Source organism: Conger conger, chromosome 1 (assembly GCF_963514075.1).
Source record: "Conger conger chromosome 1, fConCon1.1, whole genome shotgun sequence".
NCBI lineage: Eukaryota > Metazoa > Chordata > Actinopteri > Anguilliformes > Congridae > Conger > Conger conger.
In genome coordinates, this window is record NC_083760.1 from 64,297,919 (window position 1) to 64,319,571 (window position 21,653).

General features: G+C 41.4%; 2 protein-coding genes across 3 annotated transcripts in view; one reads left to right on the forward strand and one right to left on the reverse strand.

Annotated features, from left to right (window-relative positions):
- Positions 1 to 7,057, forward strand: part of adcy2a (adenylate cyclase 2a) — a 66,509-nt gene extending 59,452 nt beyond the window's left edge. The window contains exons 19-25 of one of the 2 annotated variants that reach the window (XM_061241642.1): positions 900 to 984; positions 2,346 to 2,504; positions 3,252 to 3,398; positions 4,103 to 4,210; positions 5,239 to 5,353; positions 6,065 to 6,189; positions 6,640 to 7,057. In XM_061241642.1, the coding sequence (XP_061097626.1) occupies positions 900 to 984; positions 2,346 to 2,504; positions 3,252 to 3,398; positions 4,103 to 4,210; positions 5,239 to 5,353; positions 6,065 to 6,189; positions 6,640 to 6,792 (892 nt within the window). In that variant the 3' untranslated portion in view covers positions 6,793 to 7,057. Of the gene's footprint in view, positions 1 to 899; positions 985 to 2,345; positions 2,505 to 3,251; positions 3,399 to 4,102; positions 4,211 to 5,238; positions 5,354 to 6,064; positions 6,190 to 6,639 lie in introns of those variants that run through there. The other variant, XR_009708741.1, reaches the window with a different exon arrangement.
- A 561-nt stretch (positions 7,058 to 7,618) lies between these two features.
- Positions 7,619 to 21,653, reverse strand: part of dnah5 (dynein, axonemal, heavy chain 5) — a 70,268-nt gene continuing 56,233 nt past the window's right edge. The window contains exons 70-80 of the mRNA XM_061243308.1: positions 17,423 to 17,544; positions 16,742 to 16,891; positions 15,993 to 16,238; positions 14,091 to 14,310; positions 13,378 to 13,583; positions 13,073 to 13,276; positions 12,158 to 12,373; positions 10,921 to 11,133; positions 10,310 to 10,462; positions 9,437 to 9,668; positions 7,619 to 8,270 (exon numbers count right to left, since the gene is read on the reverse strand). Coding sequence (XP_061099292.1) covers positions 8,119 to 8,270; positions 9,437 to 9,668; positions 10,310 to 10,462; positions 10,921 to 11,133; positions 12,158 to 12,373; positions 13,073 to 13,276; positions 13,378 to 13,583; positions 14,091 to 14,310; positions 15,993 to 16,238; positions 16,742 to 16,891; positions 17,423 to 17,544 — 2,114 coding nt within the window. The 3' untranslated portion in view covers positions 7,619 to 8,118. The remainder of the gene's footprint in view (positions 8,271 to 9,436; positions 9,669 to 10,309; positions 10,463 to 10,920; positions 11,134 to 12,157; positions 12,374 to 13,072; positions 13,277 to 13,377; positions 13,584 to 14,090; positions 14,311 to 15,992; positions 16,239 to 16,741; positions 16,892 to 17,422; positions 17,545 to 21,653) is intronic.

Sequence of the window (21,653 nt, forward strand, 5' to 3'; positions counted from 1 at the left end):
TTATTCAGATCACACCTGTCAGTTTCTGGTGGCTGGGCAGTAATTTTCATTTTTAAATTATGCAATATACCTTTTAACAACAGACAGTGTTATCTCAAAAGAACACAATGGCTGTTGTGTCTTCTGGTAGAGCTGAGGAACAGGTTTGAAGAAATGCCATCGCTCACAGCAGATTTGTAGACAGCACTGAGGACTGAGTGGCAGTAAAGCAAGGGAAAGCCGTGCAATGCTAACTGGCTAACTGTTCAGCTGCACTCAGAGTATCATTCCAGGCAAGGCTCAGGAACTTTCTGCAACTGTTTAGACTGCTGAGATATGATCTAATCCTGAACCAATCTAGTCTACCCCCAACAGGGTGCCAGAGCCCCCCCATGCCCATACACCTGTAATGCATCAAGCTCTTATCAATCTTATGACAGCCGTAATCAGATACCCTCTTTGGCTAGGGTTCAAAAAACACTATTTCACCAATCAAGCTACTTCCCTGGTCTGTATCCTTCACTGCGGCCAGGCAGCTCTGGAAAGGAATATGACCAATATCTATTTTCCAAAGTCTGAGCATAATAACAATATTCTAAGGCGCAATATTCTCTCTCTTTTTCTCTCTTCTCCGCCTCCCCGCTTCGCTCTCTCTCTCACTTTCTCTCATTGAAAAGCACAGGCACACGCACGCAGGAGATGACTGTGTTTAGTCGAGACCTGAGGGACTGTCTGGCCCGGTGGTGTATAAATGTGTTGAGAAAGCAATGTGTTAACATAAAATGGAGGTGACATTCAGAAGAGACTGACGGCTGCGGCTCACTCGCTTTGCAGCTCAATGGAGGGGAACCGGCCTAATCAAACTGTCATCTGCTGAACCGTCTTTGTGTTTTCTCCCCTCTGTCTTTCTCTCTCCCCAGGCCAGGTGTACTGAAAGACCCGAAAACTATGGGCTCTGTCTCTCTCTTCATATTCTTCATCACACTGCTCGTTCTGGCCAGACAGGTGAGCAGCTGCTACGACTTGATTGGATTTTTAACCATGGTTGCGTCAAAGAAATGAACATCGCATTTGATTTCAGATCATTTGTGATCAGGGAATACAATCCGAGGCGATGCTTATTGTACGTGTCAGCAAATGAAGTGTGTGGTTGAGCGATGCATGCTTTTAGAATGAGAATGTATGCATTAATGGTTCTAATCATCTCCATTTGCACGATTGTTTCTTCATTAAACTCTCCCTCAAGGCGAGATGTGTGGTGCGGTGTGTAGACCAGCTATGCCTCTGTCATATTTGATTCTCCCCACACACTGGTGAGAGTTCAATCCATATCAGGGCACTTACACATCTGCTGTCCCTTCTGTGGTTGCCCTCCCTGTTTGCTTTCTACCTGTGTGAATAACGCAAAAAAAACTGAACAGAATGAGGACAGACTGTCCTTCTATCCTCCTTTCAGGAAACAAATGGCCCCACAATCGAGGCTAACATATTGCTTTACCGTCTGTTTCTGAATGTGCCTTTTCCTCTGGGTCAAGACATATAAGATTATTAATTTACAGTTCCTTCTATGAGATTTCTGGATCATAAATCATACTTTAGAAGAAGGTCTGTGGGGATGGGGACTCCCTAGAGATCCCCATATCTCCCACACTCTCTCTCTCATGTTCTCCCTCTCTCTCCCTCTCCCTTCTCTCTCCTGTAACCTGTAACCTGTAGTTCTATAATTTACAACTCACATAGGGGGGTTGGGGGAAGCTGAGAATCACACGTTCTATTCTGGACTTCTATCCCATCGTTTTCTTAATGAAGAAAGGCACATATGTTCCCTGGTGATAGATTGAGGATAATCCGCTAACAGAGATCTTATACTTATTTATACTTCTTTATACTTATACCTCATTCTTATCTTGGTTTGTGGGAATAGTAATTTTTTTCCTCATGTTGTTGGCCTGTATTATTTTCAGTGGATAGTCTTCTTGTTTTGTGATACAATCTTCAATCATAAATCATGTTGGTGGGTCTGGTCATCAGGCTTCAGTAAGTAAGGGACCTTTTCAGAAAGGTCCAACCAAGAATCAGTGTACATAACAGTATGTATACATATATACTGGGGACATTTAGCCATGGGGGATGAAGTGGATGTTTTTATCATTTTCCAGACCAGTAATAGTCTGAAAAGCAATGATGTCTGAAATACATTCTCATGTATTTTGAAAATGTGACCATTGCTAAGTTGTTCCAGCGCAGACACCAAGTTAGGCCTAAACTCTGTCAACATGTAGTTTTGCTGTTTCTATCTTGTAACTTCACACAGCTATGTGATCAGATGTCTACAGTTTGTTTACCTCTGTGTCCTCTTGTAACAGAATGAATATTACTGTAGGTTAGACTTCCTGTGGAAGAACAAGTTTAAGAAAGAATGTGAGGAAATAGAGACCATGGAGAACCTGAACCGTGTGCTTCTGGAGAACGTCTTGCCCGCACACGTGGCCGAGCATTTTCTGGCCCGCAACTGGAAAAATGAGGTGAGATCACTGATGGTGAGGAAACTGTTTTTGCACCACCCTCCATTTTGTAAGGAACAAAACTGCAAAATGGTCCAATCAGACTGCCACTTTTTAATAGAGGGAAGATCCTCTTAAAATATACACACAAGTTATTTTATCAACGATAGATTGAAAATCACAGAAAACTATGCTTTAATATAAATACAGATGATCTCAACCCTAAATTTAAGTTCAAGAGCAAACACTTTCCTCTTCATAATGATTACATATGAAAGTGCACTCTACAAACTCTTGGAGTCAAACTTCAGTAAACAAGGTGAGACATTGAATTTCTGCAATCTGCAACAAATTTATTCTTACCCTGCTGAAAAACTAGTAGCTGGTTGACCAGTTACACCAGCTCCATACTCTACATGGTTTGACCAGCTCAAGCTACAGTATGTTTGAAACAGCTGGTAGCTGGTATTTCAAGCTGGTCATAGCTGGATTTTACGCCAGGGTATGCCTTCTTTGGTAGTCTGCCCTCTGCTCTTGTCATCCCATTGTCTTCTTTACATTACAAGTGGGATCCACCAAACTGAAACATGCAACCAGCTATAAAGACACTGCATGAAGTGAACATGTCTCCAATAACATTCCAGATGCTCATTAGACCAACTTCATTAAAGTATAAACAAATCATCTGCTGTCTGCCACCCTCTAACAATTTGAGGACTTTTCTGGGTACGGGATCCAGTAGTGTTTGCTCTTGCATTTCATCTACAGGATCTGTACCACCAGTCATATGATCTGGTCTGTGTAATGTTTGCCTCCATACCGGATTTCAAAGAATTCTATACGGAGTCAGATGTCAACAAAGAGGGTTTGGAGTGCCTCCGGCTACTCAATGAGATCATTGCAGATTTCGATGAGGTATGTGGTTTTTATTGTCATGTGACATGCATCTTCTTGATATTCTATATCCATAATTTATATGCTGATTATCATGCTTTATAACCACAAAAAAGAATCTCTAACTCAAAAAATGGTCTCAAGTCAACACACATGCACTAGTGTCCTAGCAACAAAACTATTGCCGATATTGAAAAGGCATTGAAAAGATTCACTGATATTGAAAAGACAAAATGTCCTTGGTGGTTAGAAATCTGTGGCTAGAGGACAATGAAAGGTGCTTCCATCAATACGAGAATAAACACAAAGCGATTGTACAATCAATGTGCCACTGAAAGAATAGAATCTCAGATGCCTAGCAGTTTGACTGAAAATTAGTAATTTGAAATTACGAAGTGCAGAGTGCATACCCATAACCATTGACAAGTGCACTGAAAGACCCTAAGAACTTTGATTATGATCGAATATTATAATTAAATATATAAAAAAATGTTTTTTACAGCAAAATACAATAGATTGTCAATAAAATATATTGCCAGCAGTCTTCCCATAACATTAGCTAATGCAATCAGGGAAGAATACACATGGTTATCTACACACGTGGTTAGATCTTACTCAATTTAGCTGACTAGCTCAGTATTCATATTAAAAAAGGCAATGGTACGACACTCTGGGGTCCAGTGTAATATGTGTTTCTCCCTACACTGTATGCGGCTCTCTGACAGCTTCTCTCCAAGCCCAAGTTTAGTGGAGTGGAGAAGATAAAGACGATTGGCAGCACCTACATGGCAGCCACAGGCCTTAATGCAACACCTGGGCCTGAGTACACACAGGTAAGCACGTACATTTGTATCACCCTGGTGTGAGTCGCGGTGGTGCACGGCTAAAGTAACAGGCCTTGAATCAGGCTTCAGTTGGCTACAGTTGCATGCCGAGTTTGGCCGGCTCATGTGGACAAACTCGGCAGGGTTTAGTAGGATCACCGCACACAACAGCTCCCTGGTCGCCTCAGAATCAAGGTCACAGTCACAAGCTTGGAGACGATACTTGAGGAAGGGTCGTTCTCTGGATCTCTAGATCCCTCCGGGTTGCCGGGGGACCAGGTCGTAGCGGGGTATCCCCAGTAACATGGATAATTGGAATAGATATGGTACAATTGGCTACCAAAATGGGAAAAATTTATTTTTTTATCACCATGGAATCTGCTAAATTTATTTCCACCTAAGGCTTATGGCTGACAGATCATTCTTTGATTTCAAAGGTGGGCTACATTAAGCTGTTTGAGGCAGACAATCATTGTTACTTAATTAGAAACTGAGAGCATTCAATAGTTATTATACCATAAAATGTGTAATTTTATTACCACCGGTAATATAAATGTGCTTTAAACTAACAATTACCATTGCTAACAGATCTGATGTAATGCAATTTCTTCACGTGAAATGTGTCTGGTAATTTCGTCTTCAACAATGCAGAAGAAATGGTAATGGAATTGATTATCACTGTGCTTACTGGAGTTTAAATAGCAGGATTTGTGAGATCTCTAAATATCACTGCCCTTTAATATCATTATCTTCACATGATAGAATACTCCAACTCCCCAAGCACTGCATCGCCAGCCAGACAGAAAAGATATGACCTCCTATCACCCCTATTACTTCAAATGAATGACTGAAACAATAACTAATCTACATATGAATATGAATTACCCCTTTATTTTGTTTATTGTATATGAAAAGTAGCACTGGTTTTACTTGAACGGTCACACCAGTGCTGAGCTCAGATGAAGCACGGGATTTGCGATCCTTTCTTCCAATGATAGTATCGATTTATATGAAAGTTGTGCTTGTTGTTTTTACAGGAGCACGACAGACAGTACATGCACATTGGCACTATGGTGGAGTTTGCCTTTGCGCTGGTTGGAAAGCTCGATGTTATAAATAAACATTCCTTCAATGACTTCAAACTCCGGGTTGGTGAGTGCGCTGAGGCAGAAGTCTTCATTTAATAAAATCAGTGAGACGTAGCTTTAATCCCATGTCTGAACTTCTGCGTTCTAACACCTTAGCTGTGTAAATTAATTTGAAAGACCACTGAACAGGATTGGCATGTACCATGCATGCTGAGCTGTAGGCTTTCACGCTTTGGAGTTAACTGATTCAAACCCCAAGAACAACACATTTTAGTATTTATAAAATTATGCCCAAAACTTTAGCTGAACTGTAATGCATTTTTTACTTGTAATTTTACAAGCAATTTTCCACTCACTGGGGAACACTATTTTCAATATCTATCTGATGCTGGCCTTGAGAGATATATTCTATGTCTGCAGATACCAGATACTGTCAGACCCTGTCAGACACTGTCACTGGCATGAAAATGTAGTTTCATTTCAGCCTTGGCTTACTTCTTGACAAGACAAATCCTTACTGTCAAGCGTGTTGATTTTGCATGTGAACCGCCTGTATTTAATCAACATTAACACTGAATCATAGTTTAATTATGACGGTAGTTTTATTCTTCACAGCCTACAGTTTAGGGAGTTTATCAGTTACAATTAATGGGAAATTGTTTGCATTGGTAAAACTAAAAATCTGATTTGCATTTATGTGTGAAATGAAGGAATGCCATTTTCCAGGTTGGTCATTTATGCCTTGGTCTCACTAAGGAATTCCCTTCCTCATCAGGTATCAACTATGGTCCAGTGATCGCTGGGGTGATTGGAGCACAGAAACCCCAGTATGACATCTGGGGGAACACGGTGAACGTGGCCAGCAGGATGGACAGCACCGGGGTGCTGGGCAAAATACAGGTGACTGGCTCCTCCAGCTGAAGTGGGAGAGCTATGATCCCTTCATCACCACCATGTCTTATCACCTTTACTGCAGGCTAAACATGATGTTCCACACATACAGTATGTACAATGTTTGCCAATATCTCTCTCTCTGTCTCTCGCTGTGTCTCTCTCTCTCTGTCTGTCTCTCCCTCTCTCTCTCTGTATCTCTCTCGCCCTCTCTCTCTCCCTCTCTCTCTCTCTCTCTCCCACCTTGTAGCCCTCAGTTCCGTGATATTCTCTCTCCCTCTCTCTGGCTCTCTGTCTGTCTCTCTCTCTCGCTCTCTCTCTCTCCCACCTTGTAGCCCTCAGTTCTGTGATATTCTCTCTCTCTCTCTCTCTCTCTCTCTCTCTCTCTCTTTCTCTCTCTCTCTCTCTCCCACCTTGTAGCCCGCAGTCCTGTGATATTCCCTTTCTCTGTCTCTCAAGGTCACGGAGGAAACAAGTCGGGTCTTAGTGACGCTGGGTTACTTGTGCTCCTGCAGAGGGATTATCAATGTAAAGGGAAAAGGAGAACTCAAGACCTATTTTGTTCACACAGAGATGACACGCTCTCTCTCCCAAGGAAACGTAATGGCATAAAGCACCCTGCGGGTGAAGAGCACTGGGGCTGAAGACAAACTCCCGCACGTGTACATAGGTCCGCCTCGTCTTTAGATGCACAGACTCTGGGGTGTATGAGCGCCACCGTTTCTCCAGTATCTCATAAGCAGGATCGTGTGCTGAGTACGGTATTTAAGTGCAGTAGGAGACTTTTTTTTTTTTAAATAAAAAAGAAAGTGTTTTGATGTTTTAATGCCATCGTTTTTGTAAAACTTATTCATTAAAAGTTTATATGTATTTCAAATTTCTCGCCTTTGTCTTTCTTTAGCCTTGAGAACAGGGGCCTCATTCATAAAAAAGTTATTGGATTTAAAGTTAAACCTAATCTTACAATCATTTCCTAAGCTGTGTGTATGCTAGAATTATAAAGAAATAATTATAGCCTTATGGTAGTTTAAAGTAGCATGTCTGCATCTTACGCACCTACTGTATATAAATCTTAACTGAACTGTCTTGTGAATGAAATAACATTCATTACCCTCTAAATAAATAAATAAATAAATAAATAAATAAATGTTGCTTTCAACATTTCTTGCACTCTTCAAGCCATATCAGTTAAATGTTCTTCAAGCACGCACACAGCCCACTTCAGGAACTCAAACATGCAGTACCACATATCACATAACCAGCAGGTAATTCATGCAAACGTGTACATTTACATTTAGATCCGTTCATATACAGGTCACAGTGGGATGTATTAGCTATTATTTTTTTCTGCACAAGTTACCATTTAATACAATTGTTCACAGTCTTTTTATTTAAGTCTTTTTATTTTTTTTATTTTATAAATGAGGCCTCCAGGTCTAATGACCATATTTACAGAAACTGTATGCAAAATATTTTGTGAACTCAGCCAAGAGTTAAATGTATTCTATTAAATCAAAGCTTTGTGCTTCTGTTAAACTGTGAGATATACTTTTCAGAGCAGGTGCTCATGCATCACTGGTCACATCTTAGCTGCATCTCAACTTTTACAGTCTACTGGGAAAACCAAACTGTCTGTTTGTTTCCGACATTTAAAAAAGGAACTGTGCCAAATCAAACTTGATACAGCAGAAACACTATAACACATTCATGAACAGTTTAAAATTTATTTTTTTAGCTTTACAGTTACTATAACATTTGTCTAGAATATAAAATAAAAATCTTCAAAATAATACACGTTTAGTACAGTATGGTATATGGTAATAGTTTTCTTAAATTACAAGAATCCTTTCTTCCCAGGAGACCAGTAGAGCTAGTCTGGGTGATGCAGAAAATCACCATTCCAACTGGTGTAAACTTGCTCTGCGTGTCTTTGGGAGCTCATTTGACATCACACAACAGTGCCACTCCCCGCAGGATCCAGTGTTCTGGCGTTGCTGCGGTGCGCAGATCGACAGCAGCGATATAATTCAGGTCTGTCCGCACAGGTTTCTTGTATATGGGACAGGAGTACAAGCGGGGATCTTTAACACCTGAAAGGACAATAGCAAACAAGTTAATCATATTTTTCAGCATACTGTAAATTGAGAATTCCTGTTTAAAGCAGCACGCAGACATATGTACATTGCTGTGTCTGATAGGAGGATATCCCACTGTTCACACACTCCAGGAGCTGTTAGTCAGTTCCAGTCTGCTAACATGTTAACGACTAAAACAACCTGATAATTAGCCAGTACTTTGTCTTTCATCCTCACAGAAACGCTCGTCTCACTCTCTCTAAGCGATGGATGACTCAACCACAGATTGTCAGCAAAACAGATAGCCTAAGACGCATGAAAATGTGTTTACTGCAGTCCTGGTGCCTCAGGTAATTGACCTAAATAAACAATGGAATAATAACGGTCGGGTACGTGTCACGTAAAATTCTGTGTTTACAGAGTGATATCAACCAAGGACACCCATATATCCCCAGGTACTGCTACACACTGAGTTAAAATAAAGCAAAAATGAAACAGAAAAATGAAATTATGTTTTTGCATTCTGGGTGCAACAGTATTGTCAATGCTCAGCATACCCTGTGAGCACACTACACTTTTCACCAAATCCTTTGAAGTTTGGATCATATTTCCGATGATTGTATTTATGGTATTACGATCAATGTATGAAATGTAGACCCATGAGCATTGATTGTTGATTTTAAAAAATCACCAATTACACACATTAGTACTGACCTTCTATATTGATTGTTAATTCTAAACATCAGTACTGTCTAAAACATTAACATATTGGGGGGGGTTGAGGGAGAGATAAGGATTGAGAATGAGAGGGAGAGAGAGGAAGTGAGAGGGAGGGAGGGAGGGGGAGAGATGGGGAGTGAGAGGGAGAGAGGGAGGGAGGGAGAGGGAGAGGGAGAGATGGAGGGAGGGAAAGGGAGAGATGAAGGGAGGGAGAGGGAGAGGGAGGGAGGGATAGCGGGAGACAGAGGGAGGGAGAGGGAGAGATAGGGAGTGAGAGAGGGAGGGAGGAACAGGGAGAGATGGAGAGTGAGAGGGAGACAGGGAGGGAGGGAGAGGGAGAGGGAGAGATGGAGGGAGGGAGAGGGAGAGAGGGATAGCGAGAGACAGAGGGAGGAAGAGGGAGAGATGGAGGGAGGGAGAGGGAGAGGGAGAGGGAGGGAGCAGGAGACATATGTACAGACCATTGTTCTCTGCATACATCCTGATAACAGGCATCATCTCGAACAGGACTTTGGGTTTGGACTCGATGAGTTTGCAGTTCCTGCGATCCCAGCCGGCACCTTCCAGGTACAGGCCGTACACATACACGCCCTCCGCAGGGGGCTGGGTGATGTCGTCCTTCATCCATTTGGTGACCTCATTACACAGCACCATGCGGTCCAGCGCCCAGCCCTTGTTAGCGCGTGTGATTTCCTGCGTACATGCAGAGAGCGCAGTCAGTCAGGGTGTATCATACCTGTTCCACACCTGACTCATCATACCAACAGTAAATCATACCTGTTTCACACCTGTCTCATCATACCTACAGTACATCATACCTGTTCCACACCTGACTCATCATACCTGTTCCACACCTGTCTCATCATACCTAGAGTACATCATACCTGTTCCACACCTGTCTCATTATACCTACAGTACATCGTACCTGTTCCACACCTGTCTCATCATACCTACAGTACATCATACCTGTTCCACACCTGTCTCATTATACCTACAGTACATCGTACCTGTTCCACACCTGTCTCATCATACCTACAGTACATCATACCTGTTCCACACCTGTCTCATCATACCTACAGTACATCGTACCTGTTCCACACCTGACTCATCATACCTGTTCCACACCTGACTCATCATACCTGTTCCACACCTGTCTCATCATACCTACTGTACATCATACCTGTTCCACACCTGTCTCATCATACCTACAGTACATCATACCTGTTCCACACCTGTCTCATCATACCTACAATACATCGTACCTGTTCCACACCTGCCTCATCATTCCTACTGTACATCATACCTGTTCCATATCTGTCTCATTGATATCATACCTGTCTCATGGCTGTCAGGAAGCCCTGTGGATTGAAGAAGCCAGTCATCCAGAAGCAGTGTGGTCTTCCTTCAGAAATCCAGGCTTGGAACTGCCGGTTCCTCTCCAGCAGTTCAGTAAACCAGAACCCCAGGGTACTGGAGGCCCAAGATGCCTAAACGAGCACAAGCACACAGACTATCATTACAGCCCAGAGGGAATATTTACCTCCAACTCATCCAATTTCCCCCGCATACTTGCCATCAAATAAGAATTCTGCTGCAACATAATTGCAGGTGTAAAGTGAATGCCTTCAAAATTAAATCACTCAAAATGACCTCCTCTGCAAGAGTGTCTGAGCTGAGTACATCAAAATGGGCTTATGTACTAATTTCATTTGCATATCACTTATTTTACTCTGGCTATAACCCAGTGGACTCCAAATCTCTCCAACAGCCCACTCTAAGCTGGTTTAAGGGGAAGAGAGCACTGCTAAGTCAGATTTTTCATTCAGTCAGCCATAAAATGAATTTGCATTTATATAGCATTCCTTTCCCTAATATTGTCAGGGCTCTTCACAATGGAGCAGAATGTGAGTAGACGCTCCTCTGTGGCAGGTGGCGCTCAGCTCACCCTCTTCCAGCGCGCGGGGATGCGTGCGTCGTACATGCAGTCCAGAGCGTCACGCAGACTCTCGCTCATGATGATGGTGCCGTCGATGGCCAGCTTCAGGTCGGTCAGGGTGTTCCTGACCAGAGCGATGACCCGCTGCATCCTGTCGATCTCCTGCCGCAGGAAGATGTTCATGGGCTGGAGGGCGCCCATCCTCCGCAGCCTCTCCTTCACCTGCACGTGCGAGGACAGTCAAACAACCGTGATTCATTTCACACAGCACGCGTGACGAAAGAACCGCAGCTACCCGATGCCCATCTAAATGAAATTGCTATGTATTTCCATATATTGCTACATACTGTATATCACTATTTGAAAGAACATTCTATTTAACCATGCATTGTAGATAGTCACGTAAGGGGAGGTACCACAGGTGAATCAGAAAAAAATAAAAATAAAAATAAATAATAATAATAATAATTCCCTCCAATCAAATTTTTTTATTTTGAATGTGGACACAAATGCAAATATTTGCTTTTTTAGGAATATTTTCCACATAAAATATAAATGACAAATATATGAAAAATATGAAGCACCAATTAAAATTTGGTAGCTACATTTTTCTTCCGTACAGCAAATATGTAATTTAGAAAATGGCCGTTTGGTGCTTGATACACTTGACCCGGCTGGTATAAAACATCTAAATTCATGAATTACAGTATCTGATCATTGATATCATATATACATATCATTAATATATTATATGAAACTACAGTAGTTGCAGAAGCTAAATATGATACTATCTCTTGACCTATCCAGCCACAATCGCCCTTCACCGGTAGTCCCCCCTTTACACATCTCATTTCACACAAGCAATTATAAATGAAAGCGGCTGTAACCCAAAGGAGCGAGAGGGGTCCAAATGGACCACACTTACAATTACTGGCAGCAAGATATTCATAAATCACTTTTTTCTCCATAAGCTCAAAAACAGTTCCCTCAGGTCCCCTTCCTGGAAACCAGGTCAACTGCTTTATACTGTATACTTTAGTGGATAACAGAATTGGGCAATGCTGAGAAGATGCTATACTGCAAAATATGCATACACTGTCTATTAATATTACAGTATATACATAAATAAACCGCAAGAGAAACTGTTCCTTTAATACTCAAGATTTATCAGAAAACACAGCTGGTATGACTGCCCAGATTTAACCTGCGACTTGTGAGTGGTTAAAATGCTGTGATGACTGCTCACCTCAAAGGGAACATAGTCCGCTGGAAGTTTGTCCAGCATGTCGTCTGCCAGTCGGCCGACCACGGCCTCCCGGGTCTCCCCTCCCCCGCTGGAGCTGTCTTTGGGCTGGATGCTGAGGATGGTGTCCAGCACATCTTTGGCCAGTTTGCTCTGGTGGGTGATGTCAGCATTGGGGTGCAGGCCAAACACTTCTGGGGTGTCGTAAGCAGGTAGACCCTGAAATACGAAACATCATTAATCAGAAATAATTATCAATATTATGTGATATTGCATAATATTATAGTATTATCCATCACACTCATAGTCTAACATCTGTTCTATTGCTGTTACGCTATGTCCTGGAACAGACAGTCTATGTCAGCCCTCTACATTATGAGTGTCTGGCACATAATAAATATGATTCATGTCTTTATTTCTTTGTTTGTTTTTTGTTTGGTTTATAAATTCTGATGAATGAAAATGGATAAATATTCTAAAATGATGCCATGTGACTAGCTAACAGAGAAAGATAAGCTGGGTGGGAAAGAGCCTGGGTTTCCATGGGGACAATTCATTTTATGAGCAGTATAATTTTTCTCTGGCGTTTTATTTATACACGTGGAACACATTCCATTAATAATAATGAACTTGTGATGGAGGAACATTCCTATGTGTCTGGGACTGAGTGTGACAGAGTGCCTCCCTGTGTGACCAGCCAGTCTATTTATTTGATGGTCTCAAAATAAAACAGAGCTCACAGATAAGGGAACGGGCTGAGACAGGTATGCTCTTTTACTGTGAGTGGCACACCCTATTTTATGAGAGGTAGACCTCTTTGTCTTTGAGAGACACGTACTTTCCGGGTGAAAGACTCCTTTCTGCATTGCGCATTGTGAGACATGCATTGTGAGACCTGCTCTACAGGCTATAACTAACCTGGATGTACAGGAGGTACTGGTCCACATTGTTGCACTTGGGTATGCTGTAGCCCTTGTAGAAGACAAAGTCCCCCGCGAACATGTTCTCACTGAACCAGACCTTCGCAAATGTGTTCAGGAGACGTTTGTCATAGTCATCAGTCACTCTTCCTCCGTACTGAATCTCTCCGATCATGTAGCGCACCGTGTACCAAGACACACCCTGAAACAACATCACAGCAGGTGAAGACACTTCATGCCTGCGCTGCATGTATTTTCCCATGGATGGAGGGAAAGCAGAAACAATGTCTGAGGAAACCAGACCTTCTTGATGTCCATGTCGTCCAGGTGGTTCTGCACAAATTGCACCGTGGCGTTGAAATCAGCCTGGTTAAACTCATAGGGGATGTTCCAGCCCAGGGATCCATACTTTCTCCTCTCCTGGACTGTGGAGTGAAGGAAGGCCACAGCGTACAGCATCGGCCTCCACTGAACCATGTTGCTGACGTCCAGGAGGTCCTGGTTAATGCCTGTGGAACGAAAGCTTGTGGATCAAATCATTCCTCACGTCTGATTCAGCCGGTCTCCTGTACATCCAACCATCCCACATGAACAGGAGCCTCTATAGTAGCTCAACACGCTGTTTGCTTAACTTATCGACACAGAATATTTTCTCAGATCCAGCCTGAATTTCTTAACAGATATCTACAGGCTCATCACATAAATAACGCAGACCAGAGTGACCATTGTACCCTACTAATACAAAATAACTTTTCATCACCTGAAGTGCACTTCAATTTAATGTTTTGTTTCTGTAACAAATAATCACCAACACTGTTGCTATATCATTTCCTGTGCCAGACCTCTTCAGTCCAAAACCACATCTCTATAAACCACGGGCAGACACTGCTACAGAGCTATGGGACTGAATCTGGCAGGCACATTCCCATGGCTGTCTGAACCACACACAGGCAGTCTCACAGCTGAATAAATCACAGACTGTCCCTGTCCCATAGCTGTCTAAAGCTCACACACACCTCCATATGTTCTCTTTAGTCCCGCCTTTAGTCCCTGCGGGGGCTCATTGGTGAATTTGATTGACATTTGCAGCAGAGTAATGGGAAAGTTCTTGTGGACTTCGGTGGTCATCCACAAACGGAAGGTCTCGTGGACTGAGTCAGTCTCCGTGACAGTATCCATCAGCTCATCCAGAAAGTCCAGTCCCAAGTGACAGTTCTGCAGCAGGGCCCAGCCTCCCTGTCCAATCAAAAGAGCGAGACAGGACAGAGACGGGATAATAGAGAGAGGCAGAATGACAGAAAGGAGAGAGGCAAATAAGAAAGAGGAGGGGGGGAAGATGACAGTTAGAGAGAAGATGGTAGTGAGAGAAAGGAGAATTTTAAATATGCAAGGCACGTTTATATAAAGTAACACAAAAGTACAAAATGAAAAAGAAAACAAAGGAGAATAAATATCAATCCTCTCATTTTCAAGCAGATTATGAGCATCCCAAAGGGAAACAAAAAAACAAACAAAACTCTTATTAAACCAACTGCATATAGAAATTCAACATTGGACTTTCATCACAACAGTTCTCACATACAAGGGATGCATTCAAATGACCCATAAATCCATGCCGGGAAAACGTAAGCACCCAGAGACAGAAACCATTTTAACATTTTTGTGGTTGTTTTGACCCAGACATCTTAATGTTATTCCACTGGGTAAACCATGCAGACAGTTATGCATGTTCAAGTGAATAATTTAGCAAAACAGACGTTGACAAGGCATATTTTGGTTCAGAAAAGTTGAATAGGGCATACCCATACGCTCATATGATTCCTTAAATAAAATATTTTCCAATACTTGAAAATATGCAAAACCATGCACACAGCTATAGATAATGATAGCCCTGCTATCCCTAATGTAATGGCGAATCAAGCTACTGGGAATGATAAGGGCTGCCTTCCCTAATGTAATAGCATGTAATGATACTGCAGCTCTTCATTAATGCCTGACATTAGCCAAAATAAATCACTCTTTTTCTGGCAAAACAGAACATTAAGAAAGCGTTCAGCTCAGGCCTAAAAGAGGATGCTATTTAAAATATTATTATCAACAACCTCCCTGAAGAAAAAGCTGTGATATATATTTTTAACATTTAATTATAAACATTTAAAGTATCAACATTTGATCACTTGTTAGTCAAGAAAAATACTCCAATATTGGGCACCAGCAATAACCCAGACAAAAAACATAAAAGTTGGTAATAGGCGCTGTATCCTGTTTGGTAAACAACAACAATATCAACAACATCTAATTGTGTAACTGTTGGGCCACCACTCTAAATAAACTCATTTAAACCAAAATAGTCACATGTTGAGACGCATTAGACATATCCAACAGTATGCCAATGGTGATAGTGGATAAATGGTTAGTTGGAATATATGACAGCAACAGTTTGTTCCAGATGCAGAAAAAAAACAATCATCTGTTAGAAAAATTTACATTAGCAGAATGTGTATTCCTGCCTTTCGCCCAATGTATGCTGGGATAGGCTCCAGCCGCCCTGCGGCCCTGTTCAGGATAAGCGGGTTAAGATAATGGACAGATGGAGAATGTCTGCTAATTGTGAAAATGCACTGTAGCAGCTTCAGACCGATATCAACTGCTGATAGCCATAGTTGGCAGACAACAGCACTTACAGCAACAAAGGGCCCCCATATCCACAAATATCCAATACTGACCGACCATGTTAAAGCTACAAGGTTCTTATGAGGATTCGTCTGTCCTGTCCCACTCCAATCTAAAGCCAAAGTAAGACCCCCAGGTGACACTGGATATGAGAGGCCAATGACAGGCCTGTTCATTCCATTGGACTGTAGCACTTGCAAAGGCAGCAAAGAGAGGACTATAAGCATGTGATCCAGCACTCTTACATTAGCCATGCTCTGCTGCAGAAGTTTGCGGGCATGGACCTCCTGCCCTTGGCCCATGGACACATAGCGGGTGTCAATCTTCTGCCTCTTCCCCAGTGCGATGATTGAATCTGTGGGGTCAGAGCCCATGGACAGGAAGCAGATCAGAGGGGTCCGGGGGTCTGACTCCTCCCACGTTTTTTCCAGGTCAAGAACCACACCCTCCGCATATCGCTCCCCCATCGAGTCCATGATGTACTTCCGAGCCTTGGGAAAGATGAAGAAAACAGAATCTCTTTACACAATCAAAAACAATAACACAACATCATAATACTACAAGTGCTTAAAGGGATTTCCAGGTGGATTTTACCTGTTCCGCCTAAATCCAGGAGCATAAATGTTTTTGGATACTCACATTCTATTCACATTTCATTACCTAGATCTGTGCCACCGGCTTGACCAAGGATACCACAGTGTAGTCTCCCTTTAAACCCCTAAAACAACCTTATGAAGAACCAGCTTTCAATTTCTTTGAGCATATTAGATTGGATTTTTCTAGCCCCGTCGACAAAATACAAGCTAAATTAGCACTGCCATTTTAATCCCAGCATTTGAACCGAATTAAATAAAGGTGACTCACATTATGAAATACATATTTCATCTCCTATTGCAGGGGAGTGTCATGATTTATTCATCGATTGGGGTAGTGAATGGAAAAACGAAAGCAGACTTTGACCCATATGGAAAAAGGAAAAGCAGCGGGGCTGGACCTGAGCGATGGTCCTGTCAGGGCACCAGGAGCGGATGAGGAGCAGGCGACGGAAGCAGTCCAGGCCTTGGTCATAAGCACTTGGGATGACTTCCTCCTCTGGGGCCTCTTTATCAAACCAAGTCTTCCACTGCTTCTCATTCCTGCCGATCTGGGGGAAACACACAGCACACTTGAGACTGGAAGACAAACAAAAACGCACAGGTACTGACATGCAGCCTGAAGGGAGCTGTGATTAGGACCAGCCTATACAGCTTTCCCTGCTCAGTGCTTTCAAAGTAAGAATCAGGGAAGGTGCTGAGATTCAAGACACTGGTTTGTTTACAGGAAGACAAGAGGCAGTCTCTGAGGAGATCAGCATCAAGAGCATGTCCTGCCATTTGCTGGAAACAACTATTTCATTAAAACAAAAGACTCTTCATCCCATTTCATCAAACAAGTAATTGACTTAAAATGGTGAGAAGCAAGCTAATTTCACAGCACATTGAGCAGAAGGTCCCCTGAGACAGGGACGACTGTCACTTGCAGAGCAGTCAGCATAACATAAAGAATGCGAGGCGCTGAAATGTTTAAAGGGGTTTAAACTCTGAAAAGGCATCATTAGGGATGTGACTTAATAGAACAGAAGCTGACTGTAGAAAGCATTGATCTGTGGTCCTGGTGAGCCCTAACCGTAACACACCTGATTTAGAATGTCAGAGAACTGCCAGAGTTTGCTGAGCTCCACCAAGTTCAGCCAGGTCATGTCCAAAATCCACTTGGCAGGTTTAGGAGAGCAGGCTTTCAGATCCAGAGAGGCACCGCCTGTGGGTCAGACAGTGAAGCGTGGTTCAGAGGTCTAACAGGTTTTCCTTTTGTGGCACGCACTGCGTTGGCACGTTGACCTTCAGGGAAACTCAGCCTGCGGCTAACACAACCTGTGAGCCGTGAAACAAACTGCTCAATGCAGCTCCTCTGAGTATTTGTATTGAAAAACCATCATAGCGTATCACAAGTGACTTCAGCTATTAGGGGAAAACTCCACAGCGCTACGGTTCACAGTTGTCAGAGCAGGTTAGTGCACGTTTTGGACCGGTCGCACTTTCAACATAAAACTAACCGACTAGACTATGCATAACTTTAAACATGTAAATGGCTACCTGTCAATACACTGGCCTTTGTGTGTATTTTTATTTAAAGGTCCTATATTGTAGATTGCTATGTGGATTATACACTTATAAATGAGTTGAATGTTTTATAAAAACACTGTGAAAGTATTAAAACACATAGTCCCCAAATAAATCCACACAATCGGTGGATATATTACACAAGATTGAACATTTATTCACTGGCTACCAATATCAGATTTCTTCCTTGGACATGAGCCTGTTTATTTATGAGAGATCCTAATCCCCTAAAATCCCACTAGACTGCTTAAATTATAAAACCCTGGTTATTAGGTTGTCAGAAAAAAAAACTAAAAAGAAATCTGGTTGTTGAGCCTTTTCACCTTTTTCCCCTCTGTAACAAAATATATTAACAAAATGTAATTCTGGCAGGGAATCACATACAACCTTAATTTCCAAGTCTAGAATGAAAAGATGGTGATTTGGTCAGCTCTATTAGCTCGGATACTGAGATGGAGAGAAGCCTGTGTTCAGGTGAAGATACAGAAGGCCTGCCACTGCCCGTACTTTATAATAATTTGGCATGCTCTTGTTTCAGTCAGTTCCTAATTTCCGACACAATTCCAAATAGCGTTGACTGAACATTTTGCATTTCTGCGTTTCTTTCTTACTTCCTTCACATTCTGCTGTAGCCAGTCCTTGCTGAGGCAGCTAAGTAGCACAGTCTCCATTACAGTATGTGCTGCACTCAAATGCTGTATCTTCCCATTGTGACTCCTCCATTTCTATATTTCCCCTCACTCTCTCTCTCACTCTCACCCCCTATCTCATGCTTCCTGAGCAAGAAGTGTTTCTACGGCCATGGCACATTCATGATTAGACCATATGCACAATTGGATAGGAGCCTTGGGGACATTGATATTGCATGTAGGAACATTTTACAGTCCTTTCCCTGGCCACTAGCACAGTTAACACATCGCATTCATAAATTAGCAGGACATTTTATATAACTTCAGCTAGTTCTTCACCCAGTCGATAGTTCCCAGATATATGAAAAATGAAACTGATCAGAAAAAGTAGAACACAATGCAACAGAATGTCCTAGATTCTTATGCAATCTAGGTAATGATTGAGACAAGTCAAAATGATTTTGTCATGATCAGGCAATTTACATACGTATACTTCCAGCCACCAATTTGCTTCTGGATTTACCTACTGACAAAAATTTAATTTGTCTTATTATTTATTGTCTTGTAGTTTTTATTCAGCTGTTGGTTTTCTGTTTTGTTTCCCATGTTTTCCACAGGGATTCATTTTCCTTTTTTCCATAAATCCACACATATCCATTATTAGATCACCTCTAATGAATTGTTACGCAAGCCTTTAACTCAAAATTCTATGGGAAAGCATACAGGCAATATAATGCCACAGAAATTGCAAACCCAGCCATTGTCGCTTCGTTCCACCGGGAACACAATTGCTTTTCACACATCGGAGCTCATATCTGTTCGCGATCACAGATGCAATATCTGACCCATCTCTGTGAAATACATTAAAGGTACACTTCCCCCAACTTTCAAAGTCTGGTTGTACAGAAAGTGATGGAACCATGAATAGCACTGATTTCTCACAAGGCCAATAAAAATCCAGTCTCTACACACACCACACTCTCTTTACTTTTATTCCACTTAAACTCTGCACTCACTCTTCACACTAAGTATTAGTGAAGTGTTGAGTGTGAGTACTGTGTGCTTTCTACTAGCGCTCCACTCTACTCACACTCAGAGCTCCCCGCTCAAATTAATTATTGACCTAAGATTAGAAAGTGGTATTGTTTTATCGTTTGTCCACCTCCTAACTTAAGAAGGTCAACATTCCTTTGTGCTTATTCTTCTGAGAGTTTCAACATTTCCAAATGATGGAGGATACATGGAATTTACATATTCTACCTATTTTTTAAACCCCAGTTGACCCTATAAACGCTGCCCCCTTGTGGTTGAGTCATCGAGATCCAAAATTATTGTTGCGTTCGTATTTCTATAATATAAACTGCAATGTAATAAAACCTTGAAATCTGGCATTGCAAAAAAAAAAAAAAGGCTCTCCGTTAGCGAAAACAGTAGTTTAGATGCTAATCAGCCTCTTATTTGCAAATCAGGGCGATAAAACTCCAGCCTCCTCCTTGGCACACTTATGGTTTACATTCCTCACCTTTTTTCGTCTACATTTGCCACAGACTCAGAGAAATGGTATCAAGGACTGTTAGAATATGCCTTTTATTCTCTATGTCAAAAAATCATGTTCCAATGTAAGAACAAAAATATAGAATTCTGAAGTTGCTGAATAAACACATTGTTTTTTTCTTAGGTCACTTTCATTGCATATCCGGCTGACATATTTCCAGTTTGGTAGAAATACACATTTGTTTTGCAAATGATTAGATACAGACATATTTATGGAACCAAATATCCCACCTGGTTATGAAGCTATGACTGTTTTCTGACTAACGTTGAAGATTATTTCAGAATCTGTTCAGCCAAAATATCTATTTGCTAGAACTATAGTAAATGTTTCTTGTTGTAGCATTGCTAGGTAATTTCAGTACTGAACTGTAAAACATGGTAAGCTTTTTGTATGGGGTTTCCTACCCTTTCCAAAATGTTTGTGTCATATTCAGGTGACAGACAGTTTAGAAATATTGCTGCATTCACACAGCAGAATTAATATTCAGACGTGTGTAAAACATCTAATGAGCATTTGCATTGGACTTATAGATAGATAAACTAGTAATCCTTCGAGAGGTTTTTGGACACTTTGGGAATGCTTTATAAAATATACTCTCATATACAATTGAATAAAACATGTGAAGATAAATTTTCTTTACATTTTTGCATTAAATCTGTTTTAATAATTAATTCTGACCACTCATGTGTCTGTCCAAAAGATACGCAGATGTTTTGCATTTGGGTAGATTTGGGGACACTTGAGGATATCATGTGGAATTTGAATGCTTGTTGATATGTTTACCAAAGTTGACATCATGTTTTGCACAAATATAAAGTAGATCTGGGTTGGTCCTTGACTTAGAAATTGAAATATTCAGTGCTAAAATATACAAACATAAGTCTTAACTCTTTTTGTATTTTAGTGTATCTTTAGTGTACACTGCACATACATGACATAAATGTGTCCTGTCTCACATTTCTTAACGGTACAAACCTCAGCCGTTTCCAAAGACTGAAATGAACTTTTAGAATTGTTAAGATCAATAATTTATTTTCTTTTTTTAGAGTAATTATTATTTGTATAAAAGAAAATATTACATATTTGAGCAAGGAATATAGCTCACAATCCATTGTATTTAATTCATACGGTATCTGCACTTATTTTTACCATAGAATTGAATCATTTCAGAGAGCACTGTACACAGTAATCCAAATTGAGGAATGTTATTAAGAGTAACGAGACAAGAAACAAAGAGAGCCAGAAGTCTGTGACATACCACAGTCTAGTCTGTTTGAGTGGTCCTCAGAGAACGACTGACTTTATCAGTCAGGTAAATCCTGTGTTTTTTCCCTAATCAGCTCTTTACAGTCCCTGTGAAACAGATTATTTTAGGTCCTCAAATTAGTCTCTCCATATTAAAATTTGCTCAGATTTTAAAATATCAGGCTCATTTCCGTGCAGATGTGCTCCCAGACCTCACTAAAGGTGGACTGAAAATCATTTCAGACAGACAATCTCACTGCCTCCGCTTACAGCTTGTATCTCATTACTGAACAAGTTACGTTTTTGAATCTGTGAGAC